The 20,581-nt window shown below is 50.8% G+C and overlaps 1 protein-coding gene across 1 annotated transcript; it reads right to left on the bottom strand.

Annotated features, from left to right (window-relative positions):
- Window positions 1-30: 30 nt before the first annotated feature.
- On the bottom strand, window positions 31-19,957 carry LOC128337180 (actin-related protein 2-B-like). The gene is made up of 9 exons (XM_053277891.1): window positions 19,560-19,957; window positions 13,616-13,726; window positions 11,384-11,599; window positions 9,567-9,639; window positions 7,964-8,100; window positions 6,011-6,160; window positions 4,904-5,049; window positions 3,562-3,694; window positions 31-2,509 (listed from the first exon to the last, which is right to left on the bottom strand). The coding sequence occupies exons 1-9, from the start codon at window positions 19,605-19,607 to the stop codon at window positions 2,339-2,341; spliced, it is 1,185 nt and encodes a 394-aa protein (XP_053133866.1). The 5' UTR covers window positions 19,608-19,957; the 3' UTR covers window positions 31-2,338.
- Window positions 19,958-20,581: the final 624 nt, after the last annotated feature.

Below are 20,581 nucleotides of genomic sequence, written 5' to 3'. Positions count from 1 at the left end.
GTCTTTGTTGTTTAAAGAGAAAAGTCAGAATTTGAAAAGCAAACCCGTTTTTTAAAAAATCAAGATTTTTTTTTTTTTTTGAACAAACAAGTCATTCAAAGACTGGCGCTGACCCCTTCACCCCACCCCTCGCAGTCGACCCCAAGAACAGATCGGGGCGGGAAAGGCCCGTATATCCATCAACCCCCACCCTTTCGACAACCGAATCCAAAGCCCATAAAAGCACAGCTGCTCCTCTTCGGCCCTCCGACAGATGTTGGACTACAATTCCCAGAATCCCTGGCTGTTGGCCACTGGGGCGGGGGATTGTGGGAGTCCAGAAACAGTGGGGGGGGGGGAGAGAGAGAGATGAGCAGACCTGCCCTAAAGCCTACAGACCTGGGAGGAAGAGGAGGACAAAAAGCCTTCGTCATCCTCTGCAGGGGGACAAATGTCCCCCTCTGGAGGGGGCAACAATTACACCGGCCAACCTCCAACCTTCCAAGACTCGGAGAGAAGGAAGCACAAGCAGCTAGAGCAAGAAGCAACCCCTGCCCACCCCCCGGATGCTATCCTTGACCACCACCCTTTCTCTTGCATGGAAACAGAAGGCAAATATATTTGGGGCTTCACGGTGGTGCAGTGGTAGAAAGGAAAGATTACCACCTTTTTTTTCCCTTCCCTGGTAGGGCAACTCTGCCTTAACAGGTCCATCGCCCAAAAGGTGCCTCTCTTCCCCTCCGGCGCTTTGCCTGCTGAACTTCTGCCTGTCACAGAGCTGCGAAAATTGACGGCAGCCCAGGCAGGAAAGCTGGCAGGCCCTTTGGAGGGGGCTCTCTTCCGCCTCAAAATGCACCCTCCTGCCTTCCGCACGGGACCTGACCCTCCTTGCTAAGAGCGGACCCACTGATTATCGAGGGATTTGGGTTTGTTTTCCTTAAACCGGAGACCAGTCAGAAATCATCCCTCTCCATCGCTGGGTCCCAAAGCTGAACATCAGGAAGCCCAGCCCTAGCTCTCATGCGTGGGGTGGTGGTGGTGGGGTATTTTGTATTTCAAGGTGGCCTCCCAGGTCTTTTGTGGGGTCGGGGTAGAGTCCCCGCTCTCGGGTGGGCTGCTTGCCTATCCTGACTGGGTCTGTTGGGAAAAGGGCCGTGTGCCCCAAATGGAAAACTCAGCTGCTGCTACTCTCAGATCCTGCAAGAAGTGTCGCCTTGAGGCTCACTGGGATGGGAGTGGCGGGTTTCGAAGTCGAGTCCGGCACCGTTCGGGGCCTGGAAGGAGATGCGATGGCAGGAGGGTGAGGCTGGCTTCTCCCTCCCTGCCCGCCCCAAATATCCCTGAGTTGACAATGCACTGTGTGGTCAAGCGTTTTGCACACAGCCCCAAGGTCCCAAAAGGAGCTTCCGTTTTTGTTAAACGAGAAGGCTGATGGGAATAACTGGATTTCCCAGAGCCAAGTTTTGCATATAGTATGACACTTCTGCAGGGTTGTCTTTGGTCCCTAGTGATCAGGGTGAAGGCCCGCAAGCTTTTGCTCCAGGAGGATTTCGGCACGGCGCTGCCGTTACCAGTGGCGCGTCTACCTGGAGCCAGAAAGGGTTGGGGAAAGCTTTCCCAACCCTTCCTGGTGGCAGGTAGACACTGCTGGCAGCTGGGGTCCCATGTGGCATCCCCCCTCCCCTACCCCCGTTGCTTAGCAAATGAGACTCCAGCAACTAGAACCTTCTACCTGCGACTAGAAAGGATCGGGACAGTTTTTCACGATCCTTTCCAGGTAAAGGTTCCCCAGTTGTAGGTAAACACTTCCGGGAACTGGAGTCTCTTGCTGACGTCCCCATGGATCGAAAGGTCATTTGCGAAGCCAAGAGGGAAAGGACGCAATATATTCTTGTATTATTAATTACAATTATTATAGTGTTTATTTATTTATTATTTCTCCGTGTAAGCTGCCCTGAGCCATTTTTGGAAGGGCGGTCTAGAAATTGAAATAATAATAATAATAATTAATAATAAAATATAATATGGGACTCCAGCTACCGGCAGTGTCTACCTGACAACCCCCCCCCATTCGAGGGAAGAACCTGTGTTTTTGTCCGATTAACGCGATGGGGTTGCAAAGGGCAGAAGGGTGAGCAAAGTGGACGAGGGAGCAAAATGAGAGGTTGGGAATGCTTTTTTTCTTTCTTTTTTAAAGCAAAACTGGAAATTCAAGAGTTCTAGCACTGGTCCCAATGCCCTTCTGGCTACACTCCCCTCAAGTCAGACATTCGGCACTGCAATGGATGCACAGAAGAAGAAATGGAAAGCCTGGAATGGGGAAGGGGGTGGCCTGGACCAAAGCACGGGGCGGGGGGGCCTATCGCACGGTCACCCCCAGCTTCTCCAAGATGCGGGTGCCCTTCTCCAGATACTCCGACCGCCGCAGCCAGAAGGTGTCCTTGTCTTTCATGATGTCGGCAAGCACCGCCCCGCCGAGGAAGACCATGTGCTTCCGTCGGGGCGGGTCCTCGATGCGAATCTTGAATTTCTGTGGGGAGGGATGGAAAGGGACAGGTGTTAAAAGGGACGTAGCGAGGATCTACCCACCGGTCACTTCCAAGGGAGTGGGCGACATCTACAAACCCGTCCCTTATAAACCCAACTAAGGGCTAACGTGATGATATGGCTGGAATTTATGATGAATATTTACCGCTTTCCAACAAAGATTAAGAACATAAGAACAGCCCTGCGGGATCAGGCCCAAGGAGGCCCATCTAGTCCAGCATCCTGTTTCACACAGTGGCCCACCAGATGCCGCTGGAAGCCACAGGCAGGAGTTGAAAGGGGCAGGCCCTTTCTCCTGCTGTTACTCCCCTGCAACTGGTACTCGGAGGCATCCTGCCTTTGAGATTGGAGGTGGCCTGTAGCCCTCTGACTAGTAGCCATTGATAGACCTCTCCTCCATGAAGTCATCCAAACCCCTCTTCAAGCCATCCAGCTTGTTGGCTGTCACCACATCTTGTGGCAGAGAATTCCACAAGCGGATGATGCGTTGTGTGAAAAAGTACTTCTGTTTCTGGGTCCTAGGTTTCCCGGCAATCAATTTCACAGGATGACCCCTGGTTCTCGTGTGATGGGAGAGGGAGAAGAATTTCTCTCGATCCACATTCTCCACCCCTGACCCGTGAATATGCGGGTTTAATCCCCTTTCTGCCATTCATCCCCTCCCCTCCCCCGGGTATACCGAGGCTGGGTGTCCATTACCCGACTGCGGATACGCAAAACCGTGGATGGTGAGTCCACGGTTAACAAGGTTCTCCTGTACAGGTATGTCACACTCCATGCAGATGGTCACGGGTTCAAGCCCTGGCAGCATCTCCAGGTCGGGTTGAGAGAGACTCCCGCCTGAAACCTCAGAGTGCTGCTGCCAGTCAGAGTACTCAATGCTGAGCCAGACGGACCACGGGTCGGACTCAGTCTAAGGCTGCTTCCTAATTTCCATCCTTCAGGGGAGTGCCACCTTCTGCAGCTTAGGACAGTTGAAAGCTCGGGATGGAGATGGCAGGAAGGCGCCCCGCCCCGCCCGGCAGCCCAACTCACCGACAGCTTCTCCACGTCCCCCTTCAAGACTCGTTCCAGGTACAGCTGTTTGATCTCGCGCTCCAAGCGGGACGGCAGGCCAGGGTACATGGTGGACCCCCCCGACAGCACAATGTGTTTGTAGAACTCGGACCTGCCATGAAAAAGCAGTTAGGCGTGCGCGGGGTGGGGGGGTGGGGAGAAGAAACACTATGAATTTCTGATTTCGTTGAAAAAGACACACACCCTTTCCTTGCATGTTTCTGTCTGGCCTAAACAGCAAGGATGTTGTTCTCTCCTGGTACAGCGAGCGGGCAGCTCAACGGAATATCTCAACTTATTTATTTTTCCTACGTCAACCATTTTGAGCACTACGTGGGGAAATGGCCTAGAGTCATCCATAGAGCCAGTGTGGTGTAGTGGTTAGAGTGCTGGACTAGGAGCGGGGAGACCCGAGTTCAAATCCCCCTTCAGCCCTGAGACTTGCTGGGTGACTCTGGGCCAGTCGCTTCTCTCTCAGCCTCGCCTACTTCACAGGGTTGTTGTGAGGAGAGAAACTTAAGTATGGAGTACCCCGCTCTGGGCTCCTTGGAGGAAGAGCGGGATAGAAAATGTAAAAAAGTAAAATAAATAAATATAAATATAAACAAATACATCCCTCGCCAACTGTGAAGGTTCACTTTTGAGGAAACCTGGCGGTTGGCAAATTTGCAATTGGCAAGGCATTAAAACCAATGGGAAACAGGGGGTTAGGGGAATCATGGTCATGAAATAGGGGAAAAAAATCAAAGAACCCCCCAAATTAACAAAAATGAACCCCCAAATTAACAAAAAATCTCACCAAACTGCAGATACTTGGGTCGTAGTTGGTGAGACCTGCCACAATTTCCCAGTCGCGGATACTTAAAACCGCAGTTGGGAAACCGGCAGTTGGGAAGTTGACTGTATAACCAGGGACTCTCCGATTCGGATGCGAACGAAACGCGATTCGGAACCTGAATCGCGGCACCTCCCTTTAAAAACGGAGGGATTACACATCCCCTTTAACATGGACAGCAGGTCCATACCTGACTGTGGCAAATGCCCACCGCGCCGGCGCAAAGGCCACACGCGAATCGGCATCACATGGGAGCAGCTGGGAGACGACCCACTGGGGCATGATCATAGCTGGAGGAAGCGCCGTGATTAGGGAAGTGGCGGTGAGCAGAAGAGCAGGTATGGAGCTGCTCTCCTCCGTGTTAAAGGGGATGTGTAATCCGTCCATTTTTAAAAGGGAGGTGCCGCAATTCAGCTTCCGTATCTTCGACTCCTTTCTTGGCACTCCTTCCGCACCCAGCACGGACCCCACTCCCACGCATCTCACCGGGTGTCGATGTCGGCCGCTTGGATGGTGTTGAACAGGAGCTCTGCCACGCCGACGCCCTCCACGTTGATGAGATGAGGCTGGAAAAGGGCTTCCGGGGCTTCGAAGCGCTCGCCGCCCACTTTGATCACACGACCATCGGGCAGCTGCAAGGGGGAGGAGATAGATAGATAAATCAGGGGGGCCTGGAAACACCAGCGAGTCCCAAAGTTGCCTGTCAAATCTCCCCCCCGCCACACACACACCCCATCCATTTAGGATAGGAACATAGGAAGCTGCCATATACTGAGTCAGACCCTTGGTCCATCTAGCTCAATATTGTCTTCACAGACTGGCAGCGGCTCCTCCCAGGTTGCAGGCAGGAATCTCTCTCAGCCCAAGCTGGAGATGCTGCCAAGAATTGACCTTCTGCATGCAAAGCAGATGCTCTAGAGCAGGGTTTCTTAACCTTGGGCCCCCAGATGTTGTTGGACTACAACTCCAAGAATCCCCAGCCACAAAGGCCATGCCTGGGGATTCTGGGAGTTGTAGTCCAACAACATCTGGAGGCCCAAGGTTAAGAAACCCTGCTCTAGAGAATGCACTCAAAATGCATTTGATGCACTCAAAATGCACTCAAAATGCAGGAGAGGAGAGCTGGTCTTGTGGTAGCAAGCATGACTTGTCCCCATAGCTAAGCAGGGTCTGCCCTGGTTGCAGCTGAATGGGAGACTTGATGTGTGAGCACTGGAAGATCTTCCCCTCAGGGGATGGAGCCGCTCTGGGAAGAGCAGAAGGTTTCAAGTTCCCTCCCTGGCTTCTCCAAGATAAGGCTGAGAGAGACTCCTGCCTGCAACCTTGGAGAAGCCGCTGCCAGTCTGTGAAGACAATACTGAGCTAGATAGACCATTGGTCTGACTCAGTATATGGCAGTTTCCTATGTTCCTATGAATGGCAGGGAATGCTGACTGAAAAGCCCTGGTTCCTTCCAACTGGCCGTGGAATGCAATGGATCTCCGAATGTCCAACAGCTTCGTGATTCAAGCATCATTTCGGGCGTCAGCCTCAGGGCACTGTGGTACAAATTAAGCCTAGCTGCCACCCTTGGCCTCTCAATCCGCCCCTTACTGTGTAGGACTCCACCAGCACCGTGGTCTCCTGTGCCAGCTTCTGCTCCTGCTCAATGTTGTAGCCCACGTAACAGAGCTTCTCCTTCATCATCCGCACGGTCTCAAAATCGGCCGAGTGGTTGAAGGCGTAGCCACGCAGTAGCAGGAGCTGCAGAATGAAGAGCCGGTCAGCGCAGCCACCAAACAAACTCCCTGCCCACCGCCGGGGCAATTCCAGAGGTAACAGAATCAGCCACATTGGCAATTCCAGAGGTAACAGAATCAGCCACACTGGCAATTCCAGAGGTAACAGAATCAGCCACATTGCCCCTTTTCCAACGACTGCAGCCGTCAGCCAATTTTCAAGTCGATTTTTTATAGATCCACTGGCAAGAGAATACCCCCCACTATATTGTTCCAAAACCCTTACCCTTCAGATCGTGTCGGAAGTTTGCAAAATATGTTGGTAACAGAATCAGAATTTGGGGGGCGTCTTTTCTGCGGTCACCAACGTATTTTGCACATTTCGGACACTACCTATAACATTTAAGAGTTTTGTAAAGAAATATTTATTTATTTTATGTATTAAACACATTTGTGCACTGCCCAAAACGCAAGTCTCTGGGCAGTTTACAACAAAACAATGAAAACCAACCGATAAAAAGATTAAAACATTTCAACAAGGAAAATTTAAAACGTTAGAACTATTAAAAACACAATTTTCTTTTTAGATTGTGAGCCCTTTGGGGACAGGGATCCATCTTATTTATTTATTATTTCTCTGTGTAAACCCCCCCCGAGCCATTTTTGGAAGGGTGGTATAGAAATCGAATGAATGAATGAATGAATGAATGAAATAAAACAATATCTCTTTAAAAGCCTGAGTGAACACATGCGTCTTGACTGCCTTTTAAAAAGTTGTAAGAGATGGGGAGGCTCTTATTTCAGCAAGAAGCGTGTTCCAAAGCCTCGGGGCAGCAATGGAGAAGGCCCTTCCCCAACTAGCCACCAGATGAACCTCTCCAGATGATCTCAATGGGCGGTGTGGTTCACAGCAAAGAAGACGTCAATATGGCTTTAGGGAGACATTCTCTTGCCAGTGGGTATATATATAAAAAACATCAACAGAAAAATTTGCTTACGGCTACAGTCATGTAAAAGGGGTAACATGGCTGATTCCGTTACCCTTGGAACTGCCCATGGAATTGCAGATGGAAAAGGTACTTAGAATTCTAGCAGAGATCCATAACTCGTCTCAAAGACGTATGCCCCACTATGCACAATCATAGTGACTGGTGGATGAGGAGAAAGTCACAAATCCTGAGAGAAGATAGACATGGACACACACAACAAAGAAACATATGGCACCCCGCCTAAAATATATACGTAACATGCCACCCCACCACACAAAGATCTATCTTTTTAACAATTGGGAACATGTCATTACCCTATTTACGCAAATCTACGGAGAGGATTTTTCCTAGTTCTTGCCCGTTAATTATGGGGTCGGGGGTCGGGCCATCTTAGATTCAGAGTCCCTGTTCTTTTGGGTAAATACAGGTATCACCTGTATCTAGCCTCCGTCTAAGACAGGCCTGCTCAACTTAGGCCCCCCAGCTGTCCTTGGACTACAACTCCCATAATTCTCAGCCACAGCAGCCAATAGCCAGGAATTATGGGAATTGTAGGCCAACATCTGCAGGAGGGCCGAAGTTGAACAGGCCTGGTCTAAGACATCATCTTACATGCAGAGTTGCTTCCTATTTGAGTCAATACGGTAAGGATACGCTTCTGTACTTAAAAAGAATAGGCCAACCTCCTAACTAAGAATCGCCAGTGCTTTGCGAGAAGCACTGGTGCTGCCGTCCGAATTGACGAATTGATGCGCTGATGTCCCATTCATCTCTTCGAGCGCCCCACCTGAAAACCCGGCAACCCCACCTGGGCCGGGAGGCTGATGACGGCCCCTCACCTTAATGAGGTAGCGTGTGATGTCGCGCCCGGCGATGTCCAGCCGACGGGTGAGATGAGGCAAGGAGAAGCCCTCGTAGACGGGGCAGATGTGGGTGACGCCGTCTCCGGAGTCCACCACCACGCCGGTGAGGAGGCCTACAAAAGTAGCAGGTTTGTATTGAACAGAAATCCATTCACAGGTGGACCTCGTTATCCGCGGGGGTTCCGTCCACACCAGCTTCTGTGGATAATGCCCATTTCTGCGGATAACGCCAATTTACACGGATAACTGCGGATAGAGTCATTAAGTGAATGAGAACTAGGCTATCGGGCAGCTCTCTGAACTCTTGCGAGAGCTGCCACACATGGGATTATCCACGGGATTATCATAGATAGATAGATAGATAGATAGATAGATAGATAGATAGATAGATAGATAGATAGATAGATAGATAGATAGCTGTACCATGCTCTGAGGATCTTCATTTTTCCAGCAATGGCCCCGCAAACTGACAATTTCTCAAATTTTCCACACACAAAAATCACCGGGGGGGGGATCTTTTTCTTTAAACTCGAAGAGCCACAAAATGCCTCCTTGAAGCAAAATGGCGAAATGACCTCGGCGGAAATGACCTCAGAGGTCATTTCTGGCCACCTAGGAACCGTGGATACACGGGTCTTAACTCGTTCGTGTCTGTGAATATTGAGGCCGGGGTATATATTCTCCGACTGTGGATTCGTGGACCTGAGAAAAGTGGTAACAACAACAAAGTTCTGATAATTGATACTGCAATCCCAGAGGATAGACGAGTTGGTGAAAAACGAGTGGAGAAAATAACTAAATACAAGGACCTTCAGACTGAAATTGAGAGGCTCTGGAAAAAGAAAACAGTAGTGGTGCCAATAGTTGTGGGTGCCCTTGGTGCAGTACCAAAAGAACTTGAACACATCTTGACACCGTGGGCGTCGATAAAATTACAACACGTCAATGACAGAAGGCCAGTCTACTCGGGACAGCACAAATACTGCAACACTATCTTTAATTTTTCTTTAGTTATCTTAGACCAGGGCTGCTCAACTTTGGCCCTCCTGCAGATGTTGGCCTACAATTCCCATAATCCCTGACTACTGGCCACTATGGCTGGGGATTATGGGAGTTGTAGTCCAAAAACAGCTGGGGGGCCTAAGTTGAGCAGGCCTGTCTTAGACCCTTGGAAAAGGGCCCGATAATTAAAGTACCAAATCCAGTCAATTACATCTGGTAGACTGTGTGTAAATAGCATAACAACAACAATAATCAACTTTATTGGTTAGCCGCCCCATAACACAGGATTAAAAACACATCAAGATACAACAAAAACACACAACCCATTAAATCGTAACAGACAAAAAAGGGAGAAGGAAAATACAAAATACAATACAAAGGAGTTCTAAAACTCCTTTTAAAATTAGTTTTTTAAAAAATCAAATCAGGTACCACGAATAATGAGGTTTGCCTGTATTTCATTATTCATTTGGCATACCGCCCCATTTGCAAATCTCTGAGTTGTTTACAATCCACCACGTCATCCAGCCCTGATTTCCCACTGCCCTACCTGCTCACCCCCCAAGCCCTCACTTACCTTGAGCGTAGAGGGTCAGCACTGCCTGGATGGCTATATAGACACCCTCAAACTGGTAGGTCTCAAACATCACCTGCATTGCAAGGGGAAAATTGTCGGGAGCTGGTTCTGCCCACCCACCAAAAGCCCCATTCGTCCCCATCTAGGAGCGGCTGCATTCTTCTGGCCTTTCCCACTCAGACATATTTGACTTACTGATTGATCTGGAGCATCTGTATGCTGCATTTCCTCTCAGATGGATCTTCAAGACAGTTCACAACAAACTACTAAAACTGCCATGTCAAATAGTCTTCTCTCTTTCTCCCTCCCTCCCCCCAACAGCCTGACATCCAGATTAAGTTACTCCTGAGTAACGGTAGTGTGCCATCGAGTCGGTGTCGACTCGTGGCGGCCACAGAGCCCGGTGGTTATCTTTGGTAGAATACAGGAGGGGTTGACCATTGCCTCCTCCCACGCAGTATGAGATGATGCCTTTCAGCATCTTCCTAGATCGCTGCTGCCCAATATAGGTGTTTCCTAGAGTCTGGGAAACATCCCAGCGGGGATTCGAACCAGCAACCTCTGGCTTGCAAGTCAAGTCATTTCCCATTAGGTGGCTGTACTCCTGAGTAGTGCTACGGAAATGTATTTGATTTTATTTATTTATTGTTAAATTTATATACCGCCTTTCATTAAAACAATCCCAAATTCAGCAGTCCTTTACAATAATGCCTCTGTACTATTAAGTTACTTTGTTCTGATGTCAGCCACTGACATCAGATCGGACGGCCACAACTCATTCGATATTCCCCTGCACCTCAGCAGGGCCTCCTCTGACGTGGCCCCAGCAAAAGCCTCTTGCCTCTTCCTTTCCACAGTTGTTCCAAAGGGCAGGAACAGCTGTAGAGCAACAGGCCCCAACAGGCCTTGTTAAAAAGAACAGAGGCCAGGGGAAGAGCTGAGGACCAAATGCCCCGTTCAAAGTCCCACCTCAGGCTCTCATTGGCTTCTAATTGGCTGGGGATATTCCATCACAGGGCTGCTCAACTTTGGCCCCCCTGCAGAGGCTGAGCTGTAACTCCCATCCCCGCTGCAGCTGGGGATGATGGGGTTTGTAGTCCAAACGCCGCTGGAGGCCTGAAGCTGTGCAGTTCTGCTTTACAGTCTCCCGGCCTCTGAGAACATAAGCCGACTGCCCTGACCACCACTCTCCCGCCATTTCACCCTGCATTGCCTTCTGCCCCTCCTTTGCTCATCTCTCCTCTTCCAGATTTTCTGGATAATGGCCTTGGGTCATGCCTGCTCATCTCACAAGTGGCAAACGCTGCCCCACCACTCCTGCTGCCTGCTAGGGATGCGCACAAAATTCGACCAAATTTGAATCGGATTCGAATCGGTTTAGAACATTAGAACAGCCCTGCTGGACTAAGCCCAAGGTCCATCTAGTTCAGGATCCGGTTTCACACAGTGGCCCCTCAGATGCCTCTGAGAAGTCCTCACCCAGGGGGTGAGGGCTTGCCCCCTCTCCTGCTGTTGTGACTGGTATTTAGCGGCATCATGCCTCTGAGGCTGGAGGTGAACCACCTGAATAGAGCGGAGATTTACTCAAATCAATTTGAATATGGGCAACCTCGCCCGAATCCGATTCAAATGTGGCTGAATTTGAATCCATTCAAATGAATCTCCACTCTATTCAATGGTCCCAAACCGATTCAATTCGAATCGCATCAAGTCGAATTTTGTGCACAGCCCGACTCCCTGGCCCAGACAGGCTGCTCGGTCGCCCTTTCCTTCCGCCTCTATATTAAAACTCTTCCGCTTCACGGCCTCCCACCTACCTCGATGATCTTCTCCCGGTTCTTGATCGGGTTCATGGGGGGCTCTGTGAGCAAGATCTTGCAGTTGCGGGGGTCAACGTTGAGCTTCTCGGGCCCAAAGGTGTAGTCCCACAAGTATTTCATGTCATCCCAGTTGCGCACAATCCCATTCTCCATGGGGTAGTTCACCTCCAGCATGGAGCGCAGTTCGCTGGCCTCGTCCCCCACCATGAGGTCCTGATGCACGAGAAACCAAATGGAGTTCAAGGGGATTGTTCGAACACAGTCGCCCCATTCACACATTACGTTCAACACTTGTACAACAAATGTACATGTACACAGTTAGAGTCATTATTTATAACGGCTTGGGTCCAAAGTACTTAAGAGAGTGCCTTCTCTGTCGTGCCCCCTGTTGCCAATTAAGATCATCCGGAGAGGTCCGGTTCGGGTGGAACCGACCCGACTCGTTTGATGGCAACTAGGCTCGTTGCCATCCCCTATGCCGACTCGTTTGATGGCAACTAGGGACCAGGCCTTTTCTGTGGCTGCCTTTGGAACGCGCTCCCTGCTGAAATAAGGGCATCTCCTTCTCTGTTTGGTTTTAGGAGGACCCTGAAGACGTACCCATTTTCCCGGGCTTTCAACTGAAATGGAAAATTGTAATTTATTTATTTATTTAAACATATTTTTATACCGCCCAAAACTTACGTCTCTGTATTTTTATTTACTGAGATTTGTATCCGTTTTATGAATTTTAACTGTTTTCTATTTTTATATTATATGTCTTTTGTACTTTAATATAGCTTGAATATGGTTTTTGTATTATTATTGTTTATACTCTCATATATATCTTTGTTTATAGTTATTTATCTTGTATTTATGGTTCTTATATGTATAGTAAGTGTACTGATATTCTATATTATTCTCTGTGACTTAGAAATCATAAAATCCACTTTGAGCAAGTTCAGTATGTTCTAATATGTTTTATTAGTTTTCCACTGTATTTTTCTCCTTTTCACACGGTCTTTTCATTTGCGGTATCTTAACTTGTACACTGCCTGGAGATTTCTATATCAGGCGGTACTGAAATTCAATAAATAAATACATACATTTTATTTTATTTTATATACAGCCTGACTCCAAAGGCCCTAGGTGCTTCACAAAACTGAAAGCAATAAAAACAAAATAAGACAAACCGTTAAAACAACCATTCAAAACTTTCAGAGATTACTAAAAGCCAGGCTAAAAAAATGAATCTTAAAGGCTCTTTTAGAGGTTGATTAAGATGTTAAGCCATGAATGTCTATAGGAAGCGGATTCCGCAGCCCAGGAGCGAATACAGAGACGGACCTCTCCGATTCACATGTGATGCTGAACTCAAGTACAGCTGTGTACTTCTGAACGGTACCATGTGTTTAAAGGGGCCTGTCCTCAAGTTTGCTTTTTAAATGAACAAAGGTACAGTCATTCACACAAACATCCCGCAGAACCTCGCTATCCGCAGATTCGCATATCCGCAGTCCGACCTCAGCATACGTGGAAGGAAACTGGGGTGGGGGGGAGGATTAAACCCATGTATCCGCCGGTCGAAGGTGGCCGGAAATGACCTCTGAGGTCATTTCCAGCCAGCATTTTGTGGGGAAGAGCCATTTTGGGGCTCGTTTTGCTTAAAAACCAAAACACAAAACGTGCTTTTTTTGTGGAATTTCGGGGACGTTCGGGCTTGTCGGGGAGGACGTCACCGAACTCCTGAGGGCCCGCGGAGTATGATAGGGCACTTTATTTGGCCCGTCTTGACAATTTTTTGCCGCTTTTTAGCGTGTGTGGGGTGGGTTTTTTAAAAATCTAAGGACCTAACCCCCATGATCACATAGGATCAAGGCTTCATTTTCCGTGATTTCGATACCCGCAGTAATCTCCGGGAACAGAACCCTTGCAGATAGGAACATAGGAAGCTGCCATATACTGAGTCAGACCCTTGGTCTATCTAGCTCAGTATTGTCTTCACAGACTGGCAGCGGCTTCTCCAAGGTTGCAGGCAGGAATCTCTCTCAGCTTTATCTTGGAGATGCTGCCAGGGAGGGAACTTGAAACCTTCTGCTCTTCCCAGAGCGGCTTCTTCCCCTGAGGGGAATCTCTTCCAGTGCTCACACATGTAGTCTCCCATTCAAATGCAAACCCAGGCAGACCCTGCTCAGCAAAGAGGCCACTTCACGCTTGCGGCCACAAGACCAGCCCGCAAACACCACTCACCTTGATCTCGATGTTGCCCACTTTGGCAGTGGAACGGATGATGGGACGTCCCACCAGGGCTGGGAAGATGTGTTCGGGGAAGTTGGAGCCGGCATAGCCACATTTAACAAACTGGAGAGAAAATGGGTAAAAATTTAAATTAAGGACGGAAGGACAGGCCAGAGAGCGGGGAGACGGCCAGGAGCTCAAGGCCAGCCTCACCACACACCCTTTATTAATACAGCATGTTCAAGGTGTCCCAGCCATATGTACAACAACCCCATAAGGTACATAGGAACACAGGAAGAAGCTGCCATATACTGAGTCAGACCCTTGGTCTATCTAGCTCAGTATTGTCTTCACAGACTGGCAGCAGCTTCTCCAAGGTTGCAGGCAGGAGTCTCTCTCAGCCCTGTCTTGGAGATGCTGCCAGGGAGGGAACTTGAAACCTAGATGCTCTTCCCAGAGCGGCTCCATCCCCTGAGGGGAAGATCTTGCAGTGCTCACACTTCTAGTCTCCCATTCATAAGGAACCAAGGCAGACCCTGCTTAGCTAAGGGGACAAGTCATGCTTGCGACCACCAGACCAGCTTGCAATCCCCACATTGTGGACTGGGCCCTGAAGTGGAGAGAACCAAACTAGGCACAGTTGGGGAGACATGATAGAGGTCTATACAATCACGCATGGGGTGGAGAAAGTGGAGAGAGAGAAATTCTTCTCCCTCTCACATCACACTAGAACCAGGGGTCATCCCTTGAAATTGAAGGATGGGAAATTCAGGACCGACAAGAGGAAGTACTTTTTCACAACAACAACAAATATTTATATACCACGTTTCAACAAATGTTTCCAAAGTGGTTTACACAGAGAAATAATAAATAAATAAGATGGATCCCTGTCCCTGAAGGGCTCACAATCTAAAAAGAAACATAAGATAGACGCCAGCAACAGTCACTGGAGGTCCTGTGCTGGGGGTGGAGAGGGCCAGTTACTCTCCCCCTGCTAAATAAAGAGAATCACCATGTCTCAAAGGTGTCTCTTTGCCCAGTTAGTGCATAATCTATGGAATTCCTTGTGACGTAGTGATGGCCACCAGCTTGGATGGCTTTAAAAGGGGCTTAGACAAATCCATGGAGGATGGGTCTATCAAGGGCTACTAATCTAGTGGCTATGGGTCACCTCCAGCCTCAGAGGCAAGATGCCCCGAAGTACCAGTTGCAGGGGAGCAACAGCAGGAGAGAGGGCCTGCCCTCAACCCCTGCCTGTAGGCTTCCCAGAGGCATCTGGTGGGCCACTGTGCAAAACAGGATGTTGGACGAGATGGGCCTCAGGCCTAGTCCAGCAGGAATGTTCTTATGCTCTTAAACTCAGTTCCGGTGTGGGTATATGCTCAGTATCCTTTGCCATGAAGACAGACGCAAAGACTCATTCAGCCTGGATGGCTTTAAAAAGGGACTCGGGCAAATTCATGGAGGACAGGAGGATCCGTGGCCGCTAGTCTAGTGGCTATAGGCCCCCTCCAGCCTCAGAGCCAGGATGCCTCCGAATACCAGTTGCAAGGGAGTAACAGCAGGAGAGAGGGCATGTTTTAACCTCTTGCCTGTGGGCTTCCCAGAGGCATCAGGTGGGCCACTGTGGGAAACAGGATGCTGGACTAGATGGGCTTCCTTGGGCCTGATCCAGCAGGGCTGTTCTTATCTTCTTATGATGTTGATTCTGTTCCTGTGCAGGGCCATTTGTATCTTTCTTACAGACTTCAGCAGAACTGCGTTTTATGCAACGAGGCAGAATTTGAACACGGGAGGACGAGAAGCAGGAAGAAAGGGTGTGTGTGTGTGCAGCCTGTCGAGCTGGCCCCCTCTTCTCCTTTTGCATGCTGCAAGAGATCTGCTCTCAACCAAGACCCAGAAAACCAGGAGAAACCGGAAGTGAAATTGCAAAGTGTGACTCAGAGTTGAGCAAACAGGCTCGAAAGGGGGAAGCTGTTTGCAGAGCAAAGCCGTGCCTGGCTCCCAAGATTAAAGGTTGGGGACGGAAGTCTCTTTCTTCGCCCGAGTGCGTGGCTACGGAGGGCTAGCTCAGGCGGCCACGCCAGCACCGCGGATTTCTCCCCTGTGACTCTCTCTCTCTCTGCAGAGCAAGCGACACACCGACAACGTGCATTCACGTAGCCTTCAATCTGCGGCGGGAGCTTCCTCTTCAGAAGCCAACGCCCTCTCCCATGCGCATCAAGCGCATTTCCTTGCATCGGAAAAAACTTGGCCTTCAAGTTGGAGGGGTCCCGAAGGGCTAAGAGCAACGTCCCCTCTAATCTTCTTCATTTGTGGGAGGAATGGGTCCGGTTCTAAGTGGCAGTATCGAGGCAGTGTGTGCGCATGTGCGTTGAGATTGGGGCCTTCTTGATTCAACCTGACCAGGACCTAAAATTAACTGGGCAGACATCAGAAAACTTGTGAGCCCGCGCACATGCGCAGGCCTTAGAGGGAACTCTGGGGCGTGCGCCTGTGCGCATGTTCACAAGTTTTTTGGTGTCCACTCAGTTTAGTTTTCGATCCCGCTCCGGTTGAAGCAGGAAGGCCCCATTCTGAATGCACATGCGCACACGCTACCTTTATGCTGCTGCCCAGAACAAAACTCATTCCGCACACAGATGGGGGGAAAAAATGGCCCCAAACGCCAGCTAGGCGCTGAGCAAGCCACCCTCTCCCGGACACAGATCTCACAGCTTTGGTGAGTCATGTGGGGATTGGGAACAAAGAGCCATGGAAATCGGAGAGAGAACACGAGGGGGAGGGTTTCGCCCACAGAACTCTGCTCCTGAACACTGACAAAGGCACTGTGTGTGTGTGTGTGTGTGTGTGTGTGTTGCAATCACAGAGCGGTCGACTCTTCTCAAGAGGCTTCCATGTCATTGACAGGTCTTGTGAATGCAGAGGCAGCGCAGCCTGGAAAATGTTTGGGGAAGTGAGTGGTCATCGGAATCCATGTTCTTCGAACCAATTCTCTGAGCATAACCGCCACCCGCTCCTGCGACCAACTGGTGTCCCCTCGAACAGGGATTCCCAGATGTTGTGGACTACAACTCCCAGCATCCCCAAGCAAAAGCCATTGCAGCTGGGGATTCTGGGAGTCGGAGTCCACCACATCCGGGAATCCTAGTTAGAGGGAACACTGCACCCAACCACTGCAAAGTCCGTTCCTTGCCATGGGCCAGCCCCTGTGAAAGCTCTCTTTGGGGAGCTTCTCTCGCTGTTGTGAGACTCACACCGACATCATATGAACGTGGGAAGCTCAGCGGCCTTCTACTGAGTCAGACCCTTGGTCCATCAAGCTCAGTATTGTCTTCACAGACCGGCAGTGGCTTCTCCAAGGTTGCGGGCAGGAGTCTCTCCCAGCCCTGTCTTGGAGATGCTGCCAGGGAGAGAACACAGGAAGCTGCCATATACTGAGTCAGACCCTTAGTCCATCTCGCTCAGGATTGTCTTCACAGACTGGCAGCGGCTTCTCCGAGGTTGCAGGCAGGAGTCTCTCTCAGCCTTATCTTGGAGATGCTGCCAGGGAGGGAACTTAGAGCCTAGATGCTCTTCCCAGAGCGGCTCCATCCCCTAAGGGGAATATCTTAACAGTGCTCACACTTCTAGTCTCCCTTTCGTATGCAACCAGGGCGGATCCTGCTTAGCTTAAGGGGACAAGTCATGCTTGCTACCACAAGACCAGCTCTCTTCCTCCATGAAGTTATCCAGAGAAACCCCTCTTCAAGCCATCCAGGTTGTTGGCTGTCACCACATCTTGTGGCCTTGGGGTAGCAAGCATGAACGGTCCCCGTTACTAAGCAGAGACTCCCCTGGTTTGCATTTGGATCGGAGACTATCTGTGTGAGCACTGTAAGATTTTCCCCTTAGGGGATGGGGCTATTCCAGGAAGAAAATCTTCCTACTTCCATGCAGAAGGTTCCAAGTTCCCTCCCTGGCAGCATCTCCAAAATAGGGCTGGGAGAGATTCCTGCCTGCAACCTTGGAGAAGCCGCTGCCAGTCTGCATAGACAATCCTGAGCTAGATGGACCAGGGATCTGACTCAGTATGCGGCAGCTTCCATCTGCAAGCCTACATTCAAATTGCAGGGATCAAATATCCTGAACAGGACTTTCCCCTGTGGGGGAAACCTTCAACTTGTGGAAGTCTAACTATCAGCCCCCCCCCCATCATGAGAGGAGAGCTGGTCTTGTGATAACAAGCATGACTTGTCCCCTTTGCTAAGCAGGGTCTTCCCTGGTTTGCATTTGGATGGGAGACCACCTGTGTGAGCACTGCAAGATCTTCCCCTTAGGGGATGGAGCCACTCTGGGAAGAGCATCTCGGTTCCAAGTTCCCTCCCTGGCAGCATCTCCAAGAGAGGGCTGAGAGAGACTCCTGCCGGCAACCTCGGAGAAGCCGCTGCCAGTCTGTGAAGACAATACTGAGCTAGATAGACCAATGGTCTGACTCAGTATATGGCAGCTGCCTATGTTCCCTATGACTATCCAGATGGTCACTTTATGCATCATGTTTTCTTGATGACCCACAGGTGGACGAGTGAAGTCCTTATTCCGGGGGTGGGCGGTCTTTGTAATAAATCTTACTGTTGTGACTTATGGTCAGAATAAAGATTATTATTATTATTATATTTATATCCCGCTCTTCCTCCAAGTAACCCAGAGCAGTGTACTACATCCTTGAGTTTCTCTTTCACAACAACCCTGTGAAGTAGGTTAGGCTGAGAGAGGTGACTGGCCCAGAGTCACCCAGCTATTATGGCTGAATGGGGATTTGAACTCGGGTCTTCCCAGTCCTAGGTCCAGCACTCTAACCACTATACCACGCTGGCATATGACAGATGAGGCCCCAAAGAGGAAGAGGAACAGGTTCGCCTGGGGAGCGTTTCTGTTCTTGAAGTTCCGTCTAGGGCGTTTGATCCTCAGCGGCTGTTTGCAGACATGCAGGCCATCGTGACTGGGCCCCAGGGAAGCCAAAGCCCCAGATCCATCGGCCCCCCAACAGCCTGCTAAGGTTTAGCTCCGTTCTAGCCCAAAGGTCTTCCCAAAAGCATACCCAGAGCTGCCAAGGTGATTATTTATTATTTCCCTATGTAAACCGCTTTGGAAACGTTTGTTGAAAAGCGGTATATAAATATTTGTTGTTGTTGTTACTATTATTCTTATTCTCTGAAGAAGCACTCTCTGGTCCAAAAGGCCTGTCCTATCACTCTGCCCAAGCTCAGAGGTAAGGCTCCCCTCTCTGCGAGGCCGTACAGACTCTCTGCACATGCTCTGAGGCCAGGCCAGTCCTAACTGCCCGACAGCCAGGAAAATTTAGGGCTGACCACAGGAAAACTCTTTCCCCCCACACAGCACATATTTCTCTGCCACGGGTGTGGCGGTGCTTGGGCTCGGGTCGGGCTGGTTTCAAGCCAGCTTGAGTGGCTTAAAAAGGGATTTAAGCAAATTCATGGAGGATGGCTACAAGTTGCCTCTGGGCTCAGAGAGGCAAGATGGCTCCGAATCCCCGTTGCAGGCCTGTGGGCTCCCAGCGGCATCTGGTGGGCCACTGTGCAGAACAGGATGCTGAACTAGATAGCCCTGGGGCCCGATCCAGAAGGGCTGTTCTTGAGCCCTTTTCCTCTCTAAGGGGCCTCCCGGGCGCTCTGCACGCGCTCACGGGCACGCGAGTGCCCGACCACCCCCACCCCCGGCAGCACCGCTCAACCCCTTGAGTCCGAGCTCTAAAGGGGCCCGCAGCCCTGACAACAGTCCTGTAAGGTCGGCCAGCGCCGTGATCACCCCCACAAACTGGAGAGTGGCGAGGGGGCCGCCGGGTGCTGCCGCCGGGGAAGTTCGCAGGAGAACTCCGGGCGCCGCCTGGAACAAAGCCCTACCCGACCTGGGCGGGTCCCTCCTTGGCACCCTCGCCCCGAAGGCGCCCGCTTACCCCGGTGCCGTTGTCACAGACCACCACGCGGCGGCCCTGGCTGTCCATGGCGCGGCAGGTGGCGGGTTCGAGGCCGGCGGCAGCTCCTTCCTCCCTCTCTCGGGCGAGCCCAGCAGGAAGCGCCGCCGCCCGGGCACAAGGCTGGGCTAGTGCACGGAGCAGGCGCCGGAGCTGGGAGGGAGCAGCCCCGGCCGTGATGCAACATCCTGGGCTGGCAGCGGGCCCCAGCCCGACGAGGGAGGGGCCCAGGCGGGCAGCAGAGCCCGATCCCAGGCAGGCTCACGAGAGAGAGAGAGGGAGCCCCTCCGCGCGAGTAATGAGGAGGCAGACTCCCGGGGGGGGGAGTGCAAAGGAGGACGGGTGGTCTCTGCACAGCCCAGCGAGGTGGTAGAGTCCTGTCCGGCGAAGGGCGCCTGTACCACTTCTCTTCCCATTTCAGCCTCTCCCCCAAGCGATGCATGCAATTTCCTGCAAGTAAAAAATGAGAGTGACCTGGGACGACTGGGGTGGGGTGGGGGGAGATTCGCAGCCTTGAGGCTCCAGATGTGGTTGGACTTCAACTCCCATGATCCCCAGCGGCCTTTGGTTGGGGGGTGATGGGAGTTGAAGTCCATCGTCCCGGGCGGCTGTTCTCAACTTCGGCCCTCCTGCAGCCTGATTGGTGGGTTCAGCGCCGTCAGGTCGGTGTCGGCTCTGAGCGACCACATAGAGAGATGTGCTAACTGGGCAATGAAAGAGGCACCTTTTAAAGGGGGTGCTTCTCTTTATTTAGCAGGAGGAGAGCAACTGGCCCTATCCGTCCCCAGAATAATAGCTCCAGTTACTGTTGCCGGTGTCTTTCTTATGTTTCTTTTTAAATTGTGAGCCCTTGGGGGACAGGGATCCATCTTATTTGTTTAGTTTTTTCTCTGAGTAGACAGCCCTGAGCCATTTTTAGTAATTCTATTGTATTGAGCAGGGGGAGAGCAACTGGCCCTATCTGTCCCCAGCACAGTACCTCCAGTGACTGTTGCTGGTGTCTC

This window comes from Hemicordylus capensis, chromosome 14 (assembly GCF_027244095.1).
Source record: "Hemicordylus capensis ecotype Gifberg chromosome 14, rHemCap1.1.pri, whole genome shotgun sequence".
Taxonomy (NCBI): domain Eukaryota; kingdom Metazoa; phylum Chordata; class Lepidosauria; order Squamata; family Cordylidae; genus Hemicordylus; species Hemicordylus capensis.
Note: the sequence above shows the minus strand (reverse complement) of the source record. Positions and strands in the feature narration are given on the sequence as shown.